The following is a 15,776-nucleotide window of genomic DNA, read 5'->3' as shown; positions in this document are numbered from 1 at the left end:
TTTTTTTGAGACGGAGTCTTGCTCTGTTACCCAGGCTGGAGTGCAGTGGCCGGATCTCAGCTCACTGCAAGCTCCGCCTCCCAGGTTCACGCCATTCTCCGGCCTCAGCCTCCCGAGTAGCTGGGACTACAGGCGCCCGCCACCTCGCCCGGCTAGTTTTTTGTATTTCTTAATAGAGACGGGGTTTCACCGTGTTAGCCAGGATGGTCTCGATCTCCTGACCTCGTGATCCGCCCGTCTCGGCCTCCCAAAGTGCTGGGATTACAGGCTTGAGCCACCGCGCCCGGCCCTCTTTTCTTTTTTTTAAGATGGAGTTTCGCTCTTGTTGCCCAGGCTGGAGTGCAGTGGCGCGATCTTGGCTCACTGCAATCTCCCCTTCCTGGGTTCAAGCGATTCTCCTACCTCAGCCTCCCGAGTAGCTGGGATTACAGGCACCCACCACCACACCTGGCTAATTTTTTGTATTTTTAGTAGAGATGGGTTTCACCATGTTGGCCAGGCTGGTCTCGAACTCCTGACCTCAGGTTATCCACCCGCCTCAGCCTCCCAAAGTGCTAGGATTACGGGCGTGATACAGGCTCACACCTGTAATCCACCATGTACCTACCGGTTTTCTCAATCAAACCAGACTGAGAAAAGAGGTGGTAAAGGTGAGTCCTGGGGCAAGCAAGAGAAAGAAAGCATTTGCTTTCATCATGCCAAAACACAGCATTGGGCCTCAAGAGGGGCCCAGAAACCAGCTGGCTGTAACGCGAAACCTTGATTGGACCTCACTTACCATGGAAAGCAGGCCTGGAGCTGAGTGTCTAAGTTTAAAATTTTCATCTGCAAATGGCCCCCGGTAAATACTGGCGACTCCAGTACCATCTCCCTGAGCAGACAGAAGGGAAATATTAGTGACTTGGAGTGTTGGGTCCCTGGAAACCCGAGGAAGAACACTGTCGCACCTAAAGCCTGACATCTTTAAAGTCTACTCTTACTCTTGTTGGTCATCTTAGAAGCTGCACCTATTTGACCCCACCCTGCCATCAGAGCAAGCCTTATACAAGGTACCTACAGCCCACAAAAACTGGCTGGAGCATTTTATAGACTGGATAAAACAGGTCACAGCTGGGCCCCTAGAAAGATCAATTAAGTAGGGAATAGCAACAAGGTGATCACATACTCAATCGTTGCCATTCCCGAAGACTGTCATGCCTGCAGTCATATAAAAGTACCCACTTCAGTGACTACCACCCATTCCTCCAAACTGTCTAAGAGGGTGGGTGAGCTCTTGGCAGTCTGTATGTACAACATGATACCACCCTCCTGATCATAGTTGATTGATCCAGGGGAGGATGCCTAACTCACACTGGGCCAACTAGAGTTCCTTCTCCGGGAATCTGGAGGTGGGATAGATGCTGTCTTTGAGGCTAAATTTGAATCATGTAAACCTGGAAGCTGGATGTGACTACCATTTGCAAGGTGGGCTAGAGAACAGAAAGAGAACACAACACAGATGTGTAGCAAGCACTAGAGAAACAGAGATAAAGAACTGCCTTGGTTCTCTATGGTTCTAGTTCCTAGTTCTATTTCTTCCTTTAGTTCCATGAAACACTCCCTTTATTATAAACTTCCAATTTCTGCTTAAACTAGCTTTATTTGCATTATCTCTTTCCTCTTCCAGCAACCTTGAGGAATAAGCATTATCACCTTCCCCATTTTTCGTGTGAGGAAACTAAAGTCTGGGTAATAACACAATTTGACCAAGGCCATATTTGCAGTGCCTTAAATAGAATCCCTGAGTTTTAAAGGCAATATTGAGGACTGCCAAAAAGATCAAGCTCTCCTCGCCAGTTAGTAAAGAGAAAGAGTGCATGGGAGAAAGGGAAAACACTGACCTGGTGTAGAATCAACAGTGAGTGAAGAGAAAGGGTGCATGGGAGAAAGGGAAAACACTGACCTGGTGTAGAATCAAGGGTCCCTTTTTGGGACAAGGACTATCATTAAGATAAGCCAGAGAATACAGAAAAACTGTCCAAATTCAAACCTTTATTTGGCTAAATATTAGCAAATAAAATCAAGTCTGTATATTAGAAAGGCCTGACCTGGCGCGGTGGCTCACACCTGTAATCTCATCACTTTGGGAGGCTAAGATGGGTGGATCACCTGAGGTCAGGAGTTTGAGACCAGCCTGGCCAACATGGTGAGACCCCATCTCTATTAAAAATACGAAAATTAGTCATGTGCGGTGGTGGCGCCTGTAATCCCAGCTACTCGGGAGGCGGAGGCACGAGAATCACTCAAACCCACCCGGCAGGTGGAGGTTACAGTGAGCCAAGATTGAACCACTGCACTCCAGCCTGGGCGACAGAGCGAGACTCCATCTCAAAAAAAAAAAAAAAAAAAAAAGACCTGGATTTGGGTTCCTGATCTATCACTTAGAGCTGGGAAAGTCACTTCCTATCTGTGAGCCTCAATTTCCTCATCTATCAAGTGAGGGGGAAATTACCTACTCTTTACAGTTATCATGAAGATTCAATTAGATAGTGTCTGTAAAAAGCACTTTGCAAACAATACAGCACTATATAAATAATCAAATAAGCTATTATGTCATTAACTAACTCCACATACTTATTAATACAGAAGGAAGAGAGAAAACAAGTTCATCTCCAATTTCCCAGTGAACCTCAGGGACACATCAGTTACTACCATTCACCGTAATCACATTATCTATAGTTCTCCAGAAACAATAGGCAAAATTACAAAATTAATAATTTGGAGCAAACAATAGAAAGCAACTAATCTTCCAACTATAGTGAATTGATCAAATAACTTGTCATTCATAATGAAATATTAGGTGGCTATTAGAAAGTATGTTTTAGAAGACATAATGACAAGGGAAAGTATGGACAATTATGAAGTACAAAAAAAGTAAAACATACAGATTATTTTAAGTCTGTTAAAAATTATATAAACACACATATACATACTAAGGTAAGGCTGACAACTGTAAACCAAAATGCCAATAGTATATTGTAAGGTGAGATTGAGGGTGATTCATCTGGTGATTTATTTTCTTCTTTGCACTTTTCTTTTACAAACAAAATAATAAATACTATTAAAACCAAAAATAAATGAACAAAACAAATATTCTTGGTCCAACTTTGGAAGGTCTCAAATTCTGATTTTTCTGGCGCTTGCTCGTTCCATTTTGCCTTCCCCAAGGAAGGTTCTAAGCAAGCTTTTTTTTTTTTTTTTCCTTTAGACAAGGTCTCACTCTGTCCTCCAGGCTGGAGTGCAGTGGCATGAACATGGCTCACTGCAGCCTTGAATTGACCTCCTGGGCTCAAGGGATCCTCCTACCTCAGCCTCCCAAGTACCTGGGACTACAGGCGCACACCACCAAAAATAAGAAAATAAAAATAACTTTTTTTATTTTTGTAGAGACAGGGTCTTACTATGCTGCCAGGCTGGTCTCAAACTCCTGGGATCAAGCAATCCTTCCAGCATCCCAAAGTACTGGGATTACAGATGTGAGCCCTGCCACCAATTGCTTTTAACTCACCCTTCAGAATGAGCAACTATTGTCTAACCCCAGAGTTATCAACAAGTGATCAGATGTGCCTGGGGCAAAGACTAGTAAAAAGCCAGTCCTCTCCTTGGGCAACAGGGGAGCCTAGGGGAAAAGAAAGGAAAGAAGGCAGAGAGGATAGCTTCTCCGCCCTTCTTACCAGCTAACAAACCCCACTACTATTATTTGTTTCCAGGGGTTGCAAACAAATGCCTACAGGAGCAGGCAACCTAAATAAGGGAAACAGTTGTGGAGACTGGTGAAATGGCAAAGATATGCCATGTCCAGAGGGACCAGTTCCTTTATTCCAAACAATTGTCACTGTCACTGCCACTGTGAGAAATGCAGGCCCAGCATACTTCCACTTTCCATTTTTTAAAGAGAAAACAAAACTAGGATTTTTTTTTTGTGCCATTTCACAGTTATACAACACCATGCAGATGAAACAAAACATAGGTAAAAGCATAAATCAGCCTAAAACCTGCCACTCTGCAACCCTATATTGCATAGGAAAGGAAAGAGGTCTTAAAAACTCATGAGAGCCGGACTAAATAAACATATAAAAGAGAACAAATGTCTCCCAGATCCAAGAAAATAGCAACACAACTAACCAAATGATATTAATAAGAGTAAAGAAAGACCATGCACAGAAGTGGGTGGGTAAGGACGAAAGCAGGTTTAAGAAAGAAAAACTGTAGTTTATCCCACACCCTCCAAGGTTGGGGTGGGGAGGGAGGCTTCATTTGGGGGAAAAAAACAGTCTACTTACAAGAAAGTTATGGTTAGCAAAAAAGAACTATTTCACTGGGCCCTCCCAGTGCATAGCGCAAAATTCTTCCAGAACTATCTACCTATCTCGCTCTGATTCCTTGCCCACAAATCAACTTCTTATGAAAAACTCAGCTTTCCAGGCACTGTGACACCAGAAGTAAAAGAGAAAATGAGACAGGCGTTTAGTCCACTAGAAGGAGATTTACCTCCATTCAGAAAAAAACAAAAACAAAAACAAACCACAGCTGATTTCTGACTAAGTTTCATATGACTAATTAGTGTGAACCTATCATAGATCATCTACAGGGTATTCTTAAAAAGTCCAATTTCTGGCTCAAAAAGGCTGAGATTTGGACCATGGAAGTTAATGCCTCAATCAAAGTGCTAAAGTCTGTTATCTACAGTCAGTTGTACCTAGCCACTTTCAAGAACTTCCCCATCACCATTCTCTCCAACACCCCCATCAAACCTGGCTATTGTTCTCAAGCCTTAAGACTGGCTCTCTGTAGTAAAAACAGCAATTGCAACAATAATAAAAACCAAAACTACAGGTCTTTGATAGAAAAGGAATAGTACTTACATTAACAAAATCTCCACCCTGAATCATGAAATCCTTTATGACCCTGAAACAGAGAGCAAAGAATACTGAGAGAAGATTTTATGGAGACTTTGTTATTATTGTATTAGATTAACATTGATTTCAAAATACACTATCACTTTGGCTATTATAAAATCACCATTCTTAGCTGGGTGCGGTGACTCACGCCTGTAATCCCAGCAGTTTGGGAGGCCGAGGCAGGCAGATCACATGAGGCCAGGAGTTTGAGACCAGCCTGGCCAACATGGCAAAACCCCATCTCTACTAAAAATACAAAAATTAGCCAGGCGTGGTGGCACATGCCTGTATTCTCGGCTACTTGGGAGGCTGAGGCAAAAGAATTGCTTGAACCCAGAAGGCGGAGGTTGCAGTGAGCCAAGATCATGCCACTGCACTCTAGCCTGGGTGACAGAGCGGGACTCTGTCTCAAAAAAAAACCAAAAACCAAAACAACAAAAAAAGAAGATTATCCTTTTCCTGGAATGATTAAGCTGAAAGGATAATTAACCATAAAAAAGGATTTTAGTTATAAATTAGGGCATGTTAGAGTTGATCAAGTGCATGATCTGGTACCTGAACAGTAACAAGAAGAAGGGGCTGAAAGCCTGCAGGAAGAATGACCACATTACTTGCCAAAGCAAAAGGCAGATCAAGGATTTGATGTAAATTTGGGGGAAAGAACTACAGAGAATTTATGTGAAAGGTACTGCTACACATGTAAGGGCTTAACAATTGTTAGCTATTACCCCTAGGGAGGGTCCTTAACCTTTGTTATCCTCAGTTTCCTCCTCTGTAGAATGCAGATCACACATACCACTTCACAGGAGTCTTACTGGGGATTAGAGACCCACAGTTCTAAAGCTGTGATATAATTATGTGCTAACATTGTTACTAACCACAGTGAAGCCATGAGAAAGATTCTATATTGAAATGAGACTAAGTGTTGCCATACTCCACTCCCCAGGAAATATGATTATCCTTGGACAATCATATATGATCATTTTAGGAATTAGTTATAAATAGCAACCAGCAGGATATATTATATGCACTTTAGGATTACAAGTGTACTTCTTTAAAAATCTGCATTTGCACAAACAAGTGCATGAAAAAGACAGGATATTGTAAAGATGAGTAGTTTCTGTTTTAAAGACGTAAGAAGTGGGAGAGTATAAGTAGAGTTAGAATATTTAATAAATCTTCAGTTATTGAGTCCACAAAAACATTTCTTCTCAAGAAATGTAAGAATTACCTCTGGTTTTATTTTCCTCTAAAGAGCCTAATCCCCCAGGAAATATTTCTGAAAGACTCTAGGATGGCTTGCCAAAAGCCTTACCTGTGGAAGGTGCTTCCTTTGTATCCTATTGGAACCCCATCTTTTCTATAACAAAAAGAAAGAGACTTGGAGTGATAGCAGGTAGCACAAGGTCTTTCCAGTTTACCATGCACTGGAGCCAAAAGGACTCTCCTAAAGATGGTTGACAGACATAAAGAAGGCAAATAAACTAGGGACAGACCCTTGGGGCATTACCTTCTATCACTGTCACCAGCAATCATTCAAGGCCAGCAGCTGGTTCACCGATACCCTCACCGCAGCCCCAGAACACCCTTCTGGAGCAGGCAAAGAAGTCAAACACATCTGAAACTGACCTGAATTCTCCGGTGCAGAACTGCCTGAAAGGGACAAAAAGTGAACGATTCAATCACTATGACATCACAGTCGTGACCGCCTCTAAAGACGGGAAAGAATAAACAATGGAGCCAGCACGTCCACCAATCGGCCAGCCAGACGTCCAAACACGGAGACATACAGACTAACAACGTAAATTAACACGGGAACAATCCAAACGGCAACCAGACAGAGCAATGCACGGAGGAATCAGGTCTCAAGAGCAGTGAGCGGACGGACAGAGGTAGACAGGCTATTCAGGCGGCTGACTAGAGCCCGACTTCTGCCTCAGCTAATCCAGCGGAACTGGAGCACGTCCTTACCTAAAGTTCTCGGCCGTCTTAGGCACAACGTCTGCAAAGAGCTCGATCTTCATGCGGCCAACTTCCTGCAATCAGCGGGAGACTGTCAGAAGGCCCAGTCCAAGACCATGAGGGCTTCCCGGAGCTGGGGGCAGGATGGGCTGACCCACCACCCTGCCGCTCGGTATCACCCACCTCCGCCTCCCTGGTCTAACCGCCCAGTTCCTCCAGAAGCGGGGCGCTAGGATTGGGGAGACTTCTCCTCCTCATTTCTCCCCGCCCTGCAGGTCGGTAGGTTCGGGTGCAATTTCGCTTTCTGGCTGGCTTCCCGAGTCCGCTCTCTCTGGGTCAGTTCTGCCTGCCTAGCTAGCCCCGAGCAGTTTCCCTTCGGCGCAGGTGTGGGTAGCGTCCTGGATCTCACCTGACCGCCAATGCTGACATCAAAGAACACCACGGGGTTAACAGGACTTGAATTTGCCACCGCCATGGCTCCGACCCGGAAGCAGAAGTCGGGAGCGTGGGATTCCGGCGAACCTAAAGCCCTGTCCGCGGGTTTCGTCCGGGGAGCAGGCGCGGTGGACGCCGAGAGAGACCGGGCCCCGCCCCCGGAAGCTGTCGCCCCGTGCGGTGTGTGCTGAGGCTGCTGGGGTCTAGCTGGGAGACTCTCCCTGAGACGGGGGACGCGGGAGTGAGGAGGAGGAAAGCCTTGACATCTTTTTGGTTAAGGTCGATGGTCACCCCACTCACGTGGCTGTACTAAGGGCAGTACAAGTTGATCTTGCTCTAGCTAGGGCTTTTGGACTAGGCAGTCGCCAGGGTCCTCCTTATCGGCTCTTGCAACCAAGCCCTCTACACCGCCACACGTGCTGTGTCTGTCTTCTGCCCGCTAGTCTGTGAACACCGTGAAGGCAGGAACTCTGGTTTGTTCATCCTCAGCGTTTAGAACAGCTTGGCACGTAAAGGCTTGCTAAGTAAATATTTGTCCCTTCCTCTAAGTCAGGACAATAGATTATGTTTCCGTTCTGCCACAAGCTCCCAGTTTGGTCATTTCCAATTCGTTTCCCACAGAGTAACTAGAGTTTTTTATTTTTTATTTTTAAAATACCTCTTGTGATTCCTATTTATTTTTAAAATAACTCCTGGCTTCCTATATTTAGAATAAAATCCAATTCTGTACATAGGAAGCCCTCCAGTGCATTTATCTGGCTATCACCTACCTGACCTCATCTTGTACCACTTGCCCTTAGTTACTGTGCTCTGACCTGTCTGTTCCTCCAGGTCACTGAGATCCCTCCTTTCTTTAAGGCCTTGTAATAGCTGTTTCTTCTGTCTGAAATATTCCTTCCAGATCTTAATGTGGGTTGGCGGGGTGATGGTGGGGTTTGGTTGGGAGTATGTGTGTGGGAAGTAATGCTCCTTGTAGTTCAGGGCTCACCCCAGATGTTACCTCCTCAGAGGCAACATTAGACCTAATCTAAAGTAGCCCTTGGTCACTCAGATCACTGGTTTGTTTTCTTCATGCCACCCCCCATTTCACATTTGTATGGTATGTGTCTGCACCTCATTTCCTGCCACACACACATACATCTTCCTCCCTAATAGCATATAAACTCCATGAAAGTAGAGACTCTTCCAGTCCTGTTCGCAGCTGTAGCTGCAATGTCTCCTACTGAATAGCACATAGTAGGTAAATATAATAGATTCAATGAATTTAGTGAAAGAAGGGGAACTTGGGCAAGACTCATTAGCTATAACAGCATGCATTTAATATAATAGTTATTATTTCCTAGGTCCTTTGATCATCTTTTCTAGCTCTGTCGTCGGAGGAAGCAAGAATTACATATAAAAATCCAGTGTGTCTCAATTTAAAGGGTCCTGGTTACTGATCCTCTCCTCTTGGTCTCCTCCAAATGAAAAAGAAGAAAGGGGAAGAGGGAGAAAAGGAACAGCAGCAGTCATGCTTCAGTATAATTTTATACCAACTGTTTTAGAATAAATATTTAAAATTGATAATACCCAATGTTGATGAGGTTGTGAAAAAAATAGTACATTGATAAACTGCTAGTGAAAATAAATGATGATAGCTAGCATTTATTAAGCAGTTACTAAGTGCAAAATACTTTACATGCTTCGTTTCATTTGGTCCTCACAACCCTGTGGGATAGATGACTATTATTGTTCCCATTTTATGAATCAAGAAATTGAGGCTCAAGGAGGTTGAGTAACTTGACTATGAAAACAGTATGTTGACACACTTCTTTATTTATGTTATTATTTATTTATTATTATTATTATTATTTATTTTTTTTGAGACAGAGTCTCACTTTTTGCCAAGGCTGGAGTACAGTGGAGTGGTCTCAGCTCACTGCAACCTCCACCTCTCGGATTCAGGCGATTCTCATGCCTCAGCCTCCTGCATAGCAGGGACTACAGGTATGCACCACCACACGCGGCTAATTTTTGTATTTTTAGTAGAGACAGGGTTTTGCCATGTTGGCCTGGCTGGTCTTGAACTCCTGGCCTCAAGTGATCCGCCCACCTCGGCCTCCTAAAATGCTGGGATTACCGGTGTGAGCCACTGCAACTGGCCAGGCAGAACCGTTTTTTAAAGCAAGGAAGTGATGTCCTAGAGCAATGTTAACATTTATATCCTTTGACTCAGTCCAATCGTGTGAATTTGTTTTCTGGAATAATTCAAAAGAAGAACTACATGCACAAAGACCTTCAACACAGCATAATCTTAATTAGCAAAAAAGTAAAACCATAGAGGCTCATGCCTATAATTCTATCACCTTAGGAGGCTGAGGTGGGAGAATCACTTGAGCCCAGAAATTTGAGACCAGCTTGAGCAACAGAGTAAGACCTTGTCTTTACAAAAAGTTCAAAAATGAGCCAGGCATGGTAGCATGTGCCTGTACTTGGGAGAGGCTGAGGAGGGAGGATCACTTAAGCATGGGAGGCTGAGGCTGCTCAGTCACACCACTGCACTCCAGCCTGGGTGAGAGAGTGAGACCCTGTCTCAAAAAAAAAAAAAAAAAAAAAAAAAAAGTAAAAACAACATAAATGCCAAACAAGAGAACATGAGAACATGTAATTTACAGAACATCCACATCCTCAGAGATACTGAGCAGTGCTGTCCCACCCTGACTGGTGACATGGATGTGAGTGTGGCTGATCTTTTCTGAAGAAGCAGTCCCACTACACTAAAGATGAGTTGGAGACTGTTCACCTACTTTGTACTCCTATTTGGAAATATTTAGGGGTAGTTTCTATGTAGTGGGGTTTATGTGAACTCTCTTCTCATACTCCCTCCTCCAGGAAAAGCTCTTGGTATTTTCCTATCCACTTTTATTTTATTTTATTATTATTTTTTTGAGATGAATTCTTGCTCTGTCACCCAGGCTGGAGTGCAGTGGTGCAATCTCCGCTCACTGCAACCTCTGCCTCTCAGGTTCAAGTGATTCTCCTGCCTCAGCCTCCCCAGTAGCTGGGACTAGAAGCGCACGTACCACCACATCTGGCTAATTGTTTTTGTAGTTTTGTTAGAGATGGGGTTTCCCCATGTTGGCCAAGCTGGTCTTGAACTCCTGACCTCAGGTGATCTGCCCACCTTGGCATCCCAAAGTGCTGGGATTACAGGTGTGAGCCACCGTGCCCAACCTCCTGTCCACTTTTAAATAATGTATTGCTCTAAATCTTCTTCATTAAACATTTAAAACTTTTCCCATAAAAATAATTATAGAACATCAACATGATTGAATATCATATGGCTATTGAAAATGTTTCCATGGTATATACAGTAAATTAAAAATCAAACTGTGAAAATGAATATACAATATTATAATAATAACAATTTAGAATATATGCACTTGAATTAGGACCAAAAGGGAATAATTGTAAAATAAAAATAGTTAAGATTGTGGTATTGGTGTAATCCCAGCACTTCGGGAGGCCAAGGCAGGTAGATCACCTGAGTTCAGGAGTTCGAGACCAGCCTGGCCAATATGGTGAAACCTCGTCTCTACTAAAAATACAAAAATTAGCTGGGCGTGGTGGCGGGTGCCTATAATCCCAGCTACTTGGGAGGCTGAGGCAGGAGAATTGGTTAAACCCGAGAGGCGGAGGTTGCAGTGAGCGGAGATCATGCCACTGCACTTCAGCCTGGGTGACAGAGTGAGACTCCATCTCAAAAAAAAAAAAAAAGCTTGTGGTATTATAGGAGGGTTTTTGTTTTTGTTTTTGTTTTTGTTTTTGTTTTGAGATGGAGTCTTGCTCTGTTTCCCAGGCTGGAGTGCAGTGGTGCTATCTCGGCTCACTGCAAGCTCTGCCTCCCAGGTTCACCCAGTCTCCTGCCTCAGCCTCCCGAGTAGCTGGGACTACAGGAACCCACCACCACGCCTGGCTAATTTTTTTGTATTTTTAGTACAGACGGGGTTTCACTGTGTTAACCAGAATGGTCTTGATCTCCTGACCTCGTGATCCGCCTGCTTCAGCCTCCCAAAGTGCTGGGATTACAGGTGTAAACCACTGCGCCCATCCTAGGAGGGATTTTTAAAAAACAAAATTTGCTTTAATGTGACTGTATTGTTTTTACTCTTAAAAAATAAATCATAAAAGAAACCCATGATAATAGGAAAGAATGCTTAATTAACCATACATGTGCTCTGTTGAAGAGAAACCTAAATAAATCATTGAACTAAAGTAAATATTTTGGCCAATACAAGGCATCTGAGGATATCAAACAAACTTGAGAAATCCATTTTTAGAATTGCTTTAATGAATTTATCAGCAATTTTGAAGACTCTTGGCTGATATCCATTTGGGATCTGTGGTAACTCTTCTCAATGTCATGGTCCACCTTTTGTCCAGGCTTTAAGTTAGCAGTTTTGTTCAGTATAGCTTTAGGCACCAGTGATTTTATAGTTCTGACTTTTGGTCTTGTTCTTGTATACCATGTGTCTCTTTCAGAGAAGTCACATTTATGTATCCAGCCTCAGAATTCTGTGAACACACAAGATTCTCAGGGGACTTTTCAGGGGACTTTGAACTTGCCATTGCTTCTTTTGACTTAATGTCGTCAGTCTCTTGAAGACTTACAAATGACTCTACCAGACCTTTTCCTGAAAAACTAAGAAAGGCCATATATGAGGACATCACGTAGACAAGAGTTTCTTGGTAGCAGTTTGGGGTTACAGGGATATAGGCATTAATAGAATTTCAATTTTTTGCAACTCTTACACAAAGAAAGCCAAATAAAATTTACCTTAAACCTATGTTCATATTTTATTTCCTACCTTAAGTCAGGATTCTGTGGGGTTTAGGGGTGAAGGAGTGGCAAGGGGAGGAATTGGAAGAAGACTCAAATAATTCATGTAAAGAAAATGACCCCAGAATGCTATGCCTTCTCAAGCCAGCAATCCAGGACTAGTTAGGCAGCCATGACTCTCAGGCGTGGCTGCGAGTCCATCTCAGATAGACTTGACTTTACTTGTCTTAACTTTACTAACCTGGAGTTTGATAAAGGCAGTATTTCATTCACTACTTCAGATTCAAGGATGTCACTAATTGTTGTTTCCTAAAAGGAAAGAAAGGATGAATGTGAAAAGTTATAGTGACAAATCATTAGCTATATGATCCTAGAAAAAATATGTATATAATAGATATAATACCTCCACATAGTACAAACAATGAAAAACATAAAAGGGTATAGAATGAAAAGCTGGTTGCCCTCTCACTCTCTCTCTCTATAATCTATCTATATCTATTTATAGACAATCTATCTATATCTGTCTAGTTTTACACATGTGGTACTAGACATACTATCTTCACCTTGCTTCTTTCTTTTGTTACATATATTTTGGAGATATTGCAGAAAATTTATTTTTAAAATAACAGCTTTGTTGAGAAGTAACTCACATACTATAAAGTTTTCCCTTTTAGTGGGTTCACTTCAGTGCTTTCTAATGTACTCACACAGTTATGCAACCATCACCACTATCTAATTCCAGAACATTTTCATCAGCCCCCAAAAAAGCCGATACCTGGGAGCAGTCTACTTCCCATTTATTCCTCCCCCAATCCTTGGCATCACTAATATACTTTCTGTCTTTATGGATTTCCTTATTCTGGATGTTTCATATAAATGGAATCATGTGGCCTTTTATGTCTGCCTTCTTTAAAATATTATCATGTTTTCAAGGTTCATTATATTATAGTAAGTATTAATACTTTATGTCTTTTATGGCTGAATAATATTCCAATGTTTGGATAAAACACATTTTGTTCGTCCATTCATCAGGTGATGGAGAGTGGGTTGTTTTCACTTTTTAGTTATTATGAATAATGCTGCTATGAATATTTATGTACAAGTTTCTGGTAGGACATATATTCCTATTTCTCTTGGATATTGTGATGGTCAGAAAGTTTTTTAAAATTTATATTTTTACTATTGAATATTGACAAATTATAAGTGCATATACTTATGGGTACAAAGTGATGCTATGATACATGATATGAAATGATTGAATTGAGGTAACTAACATATCCATCACCTCAAATACTTATTCTGCCTGTCTAACTGAAACATTGCACCTTTGGCCATTGCCTCCCTACCCCTCAGTCTCTGGTAACCAGCATTTTGCTCTATGCTTACATGTGTTCAATTGTTTTAGATTCCACATTTAAGTGAGAAGATGTAGTATTTGTTTTTCTGTGCCAGGCTTTTTTTCACTTAGCGTAATGTCCTCCAGGTTCACCAATGTTGTTGCAAATGACAGAATTTCCCTCCTTTTTAAGGCTAAATAGTATTCTATTGTGTATATATACCACATTTTCACACACCATGGTGTATATCACATCCTGACTTCAAATCCTTTGGATGTATATCCAGAAGTAAGATTGCTGGATCATATGGTAGTTCTATTTTCACTTTGTTGGGGAAATTCCACACAGTTTTCCATAATTGCTGTACTAATTTATATTCCAAACAACAGTGTACAAGGTTTCCCTTTTCTCCACACCTTGCCAACACATTATCTTTCATATTTTTGGCTTGTTGAGATAGGGTGTTGCTCTGTCACCAAGGCTGGAGTGCAGTAATGTGAACATAGCTCATTGCAGCCTTGACCTCCTGGGCTTAAGGAATCCTCCCACCTCAGCCTCCTGAGAAGCTACAACCACAGATGCACACCCAACTAATTAAAACAAAACATTTTTTTTTTGTACATACAGGGTCTTGCTGTGTTGCCCAGGCTGATCTAGAACTCCTGATCTCAAGCAATCTTCCCACCTCAGCCTCCCAAACTGCTGGGATTACAGGTTTGGGCTACCCTTATCTTTCATCTTTTGGTAATAGTCATTTTGACAGGTGTGAGGTGATATCTCATTGTGGTTTTAATGTGCATTTCCATAACGATTCATGATGTTGAGCTTTTTTTTTTTTTCATATATCTGTTGTCCATTTGTATGTCTTCTTTTGAGAAATGTCTATTCAGGCCCTTTGCCCACTTTTTAATTGGGTTATGTTCTTGCTATTGAGTTGAGATCCTTATATATTTTGGATAGTAATCCCTTATCAGATGTGTAGCTTACAGATATTTTTTCCCAATCCATAGGTTGCCTCTTCACTCTGTTAATTGTTTCTTTTGCTGTGCAGAAGCTTTTTAGTTTGATGTAATCCCATCCCATTTGTGTATGTTTGTTTTTGTTCCCTGAAATTTTCGTGTCAAATTGAAAAAATTGTTGTCCAGATCAACATCATGTAGTTTTTTGCTATGTGGTGTTCTTCTAGTAGTTTTACAATTTCAGGTCTTGTCTTTAAGTCTTGAATCCATTTGGAGTTGATTTTTTAATGTAGTGTTAGGTAAGGGTCCACTTTCATTCTTCTTGCACGTGGATATCCAATTTTCTCAATACTGTTTTGTTGAAGGGACTGTCCTTTTCTCAATGTCATTCTCATCCTTTGTCAAAACATCAACTGACTGTAGGCCAGGGGTGGTGTCTGACACCTAAATCCCAGCATTTTGGGAGGCCAAGGCAGAAGCATTGCTTAAGCCCAGGAGTTTGAGACCAGCCTGGGCAACATGACAAGACCCAATTGCTACAAAAAATTTAAAAAATTAGCTGAGTGTGATGGTGTGCACCTATGGTTCCAGCTACTTGGAAGACTGAGGTGGGAGGATTGCTTGAGTCCAGGAAGTTGAGGCTGCAGTGAGCTATGATTGCACCACTGCACTCCAGACTGGGCAACAGAAAAAGAAAAATCAATGTGCTGTAAATGTGTGGGTTTGTTTTTAGGCTCTCTATGTGGTTCCATTTGGTCTGTGTGTCTCTTTTAATGCCAGTCCCATGTTGTTTTAATTACTATAGTTCTGTTATATATATATATATTTAGACAGGATCTTGTTCTGTTACCCAGGCTGGAGTGCAGTGGCACAATCATGGCTTACTGCAACCTCTACTACCTGGCTTCAAGCAATCCTCTTGCCTCAGCCTGCCAAGTAGCTGAGATTACTATGCCCGGCTAATTTTTTACTTTCTTGTAGAGATGGAGTTTTGCCATGTTGGTCTTGAACTCCTGGGCACAAGCTGGTCTCAAACTCCTGAGCTCAAGCAATCTGCCCGCCTCAGCCTCCCAAAGTGCTGGGATTACAAGTATGAGCCACTGTACCCAACCTGTAATATAGTTTGAAATCAGGTAGTATGAGGCCTCCAGTTTTGTTCTTTCTGCTGAATATTGCCTTGTCTATTTGCGAGTTTTATAGTTCCACATGAATTTTAGGACTGTTTTTTCTATTTCTATGAAAAATGACATTGGAATTTTGATAGGTATTGCACTGAACCTATAGGTTGCTTTGGGTGGTATGGGCATTTTAGCAATATTAATTC

The 15,776-nt window shown here is 42.1% G+C and overlaps 2 protein-coding genes across 7 annotated transcripts in view; both read right to left on the bottom strand.

Annotated features, from left to right (window-relative positions):
* The window catches only part of PPIH (peptidylprolyl isomerase H), a 19,690-nt gene extending 11,631 nt beyond the window's left edge, over positions 1–8,059 (bottom strand). For 4 of the 5 annotated variants that reach the window (XM_025382760.1, XM_025382788.1, XM_025382769.1 and 1 more), the window contains exons 1-6: positions 7,312–8,059; positions 6,912–6,976; positions 6,570–6,593; positions 6,256–6,300; positions 4,905–4,947; positions 779–871 (exon numbers count right to left, since the gene is read on the bottom strand). In XM_025382760.1, the coding sequence (XP_025238545.1) occupies positions 779–871; positions 4,905–4,947; positions 6,256–6,300; positions 6,570–6,593; positions 6,912–6,976; positions 7,312–7,377 (336 nt within the window). In that variant the 5' untranslated portion in view covers positions 7,378–8,059. Of the gene's footprint in view, positions 1–778; positions 872–4,904; positions 4,948–6,255; positions 6,301–6,450; positions 6,594–6,911; positions 6,977–7,311 lie in introns of all 5 variants that reach the window. The other variant, XM_025382796.1, reaches the window with a different exon arrangement.
* Positions 8,060–11,645: 3,586 nt separating this feature from the next.
* Positions 11,646–15,776, bottom strand: part of LOC112622766 (coiled-coil domain-containing protein 30) — a 117,512-nt gene continuing 113,381 nt past the window's right edge. For both annotated transcript variants that reach the window (XM_025382590.1, XM_025382599.1), the window contains 2 exons: positions 12,398–12,465; positions 11,646–12,018 (listed from right to left, as the gene is read on the bottom strand). In XM_025382590.1, coding sequence (XP_025238375.1) covers positions 11,808–12,018; positions 12,398–12,465 — 279 coding nt within the window. In that variant the 3' untranslated portion in view covers positions 11,646–11,807. The remainder of the gene's footprint in view (positions 12,019–12,397; positions 12,466–15,776) is intronic.

Source organism: Theropithecus gelada, chromosome 1 (assembly GCF_003255815.1).
Source record: "Theropithecus gelada isolate Dixy chromosome 1, Tgel_1.0, whole genome shotgun sequence".
In the NCBI taxonomy this organism is placed as follows: domain Eukaryota; kingdom Metazoa; phylum Chordata; class Mammalia; order Primates; family Cercopithecidae; genus Theropithecus; species Theropithecus gelada.
The sequence above is the reverse complement of the archived record's forward strand: the minus strand, read 5'-3'. Positions and strand labels throughout refer to the sequence as shown.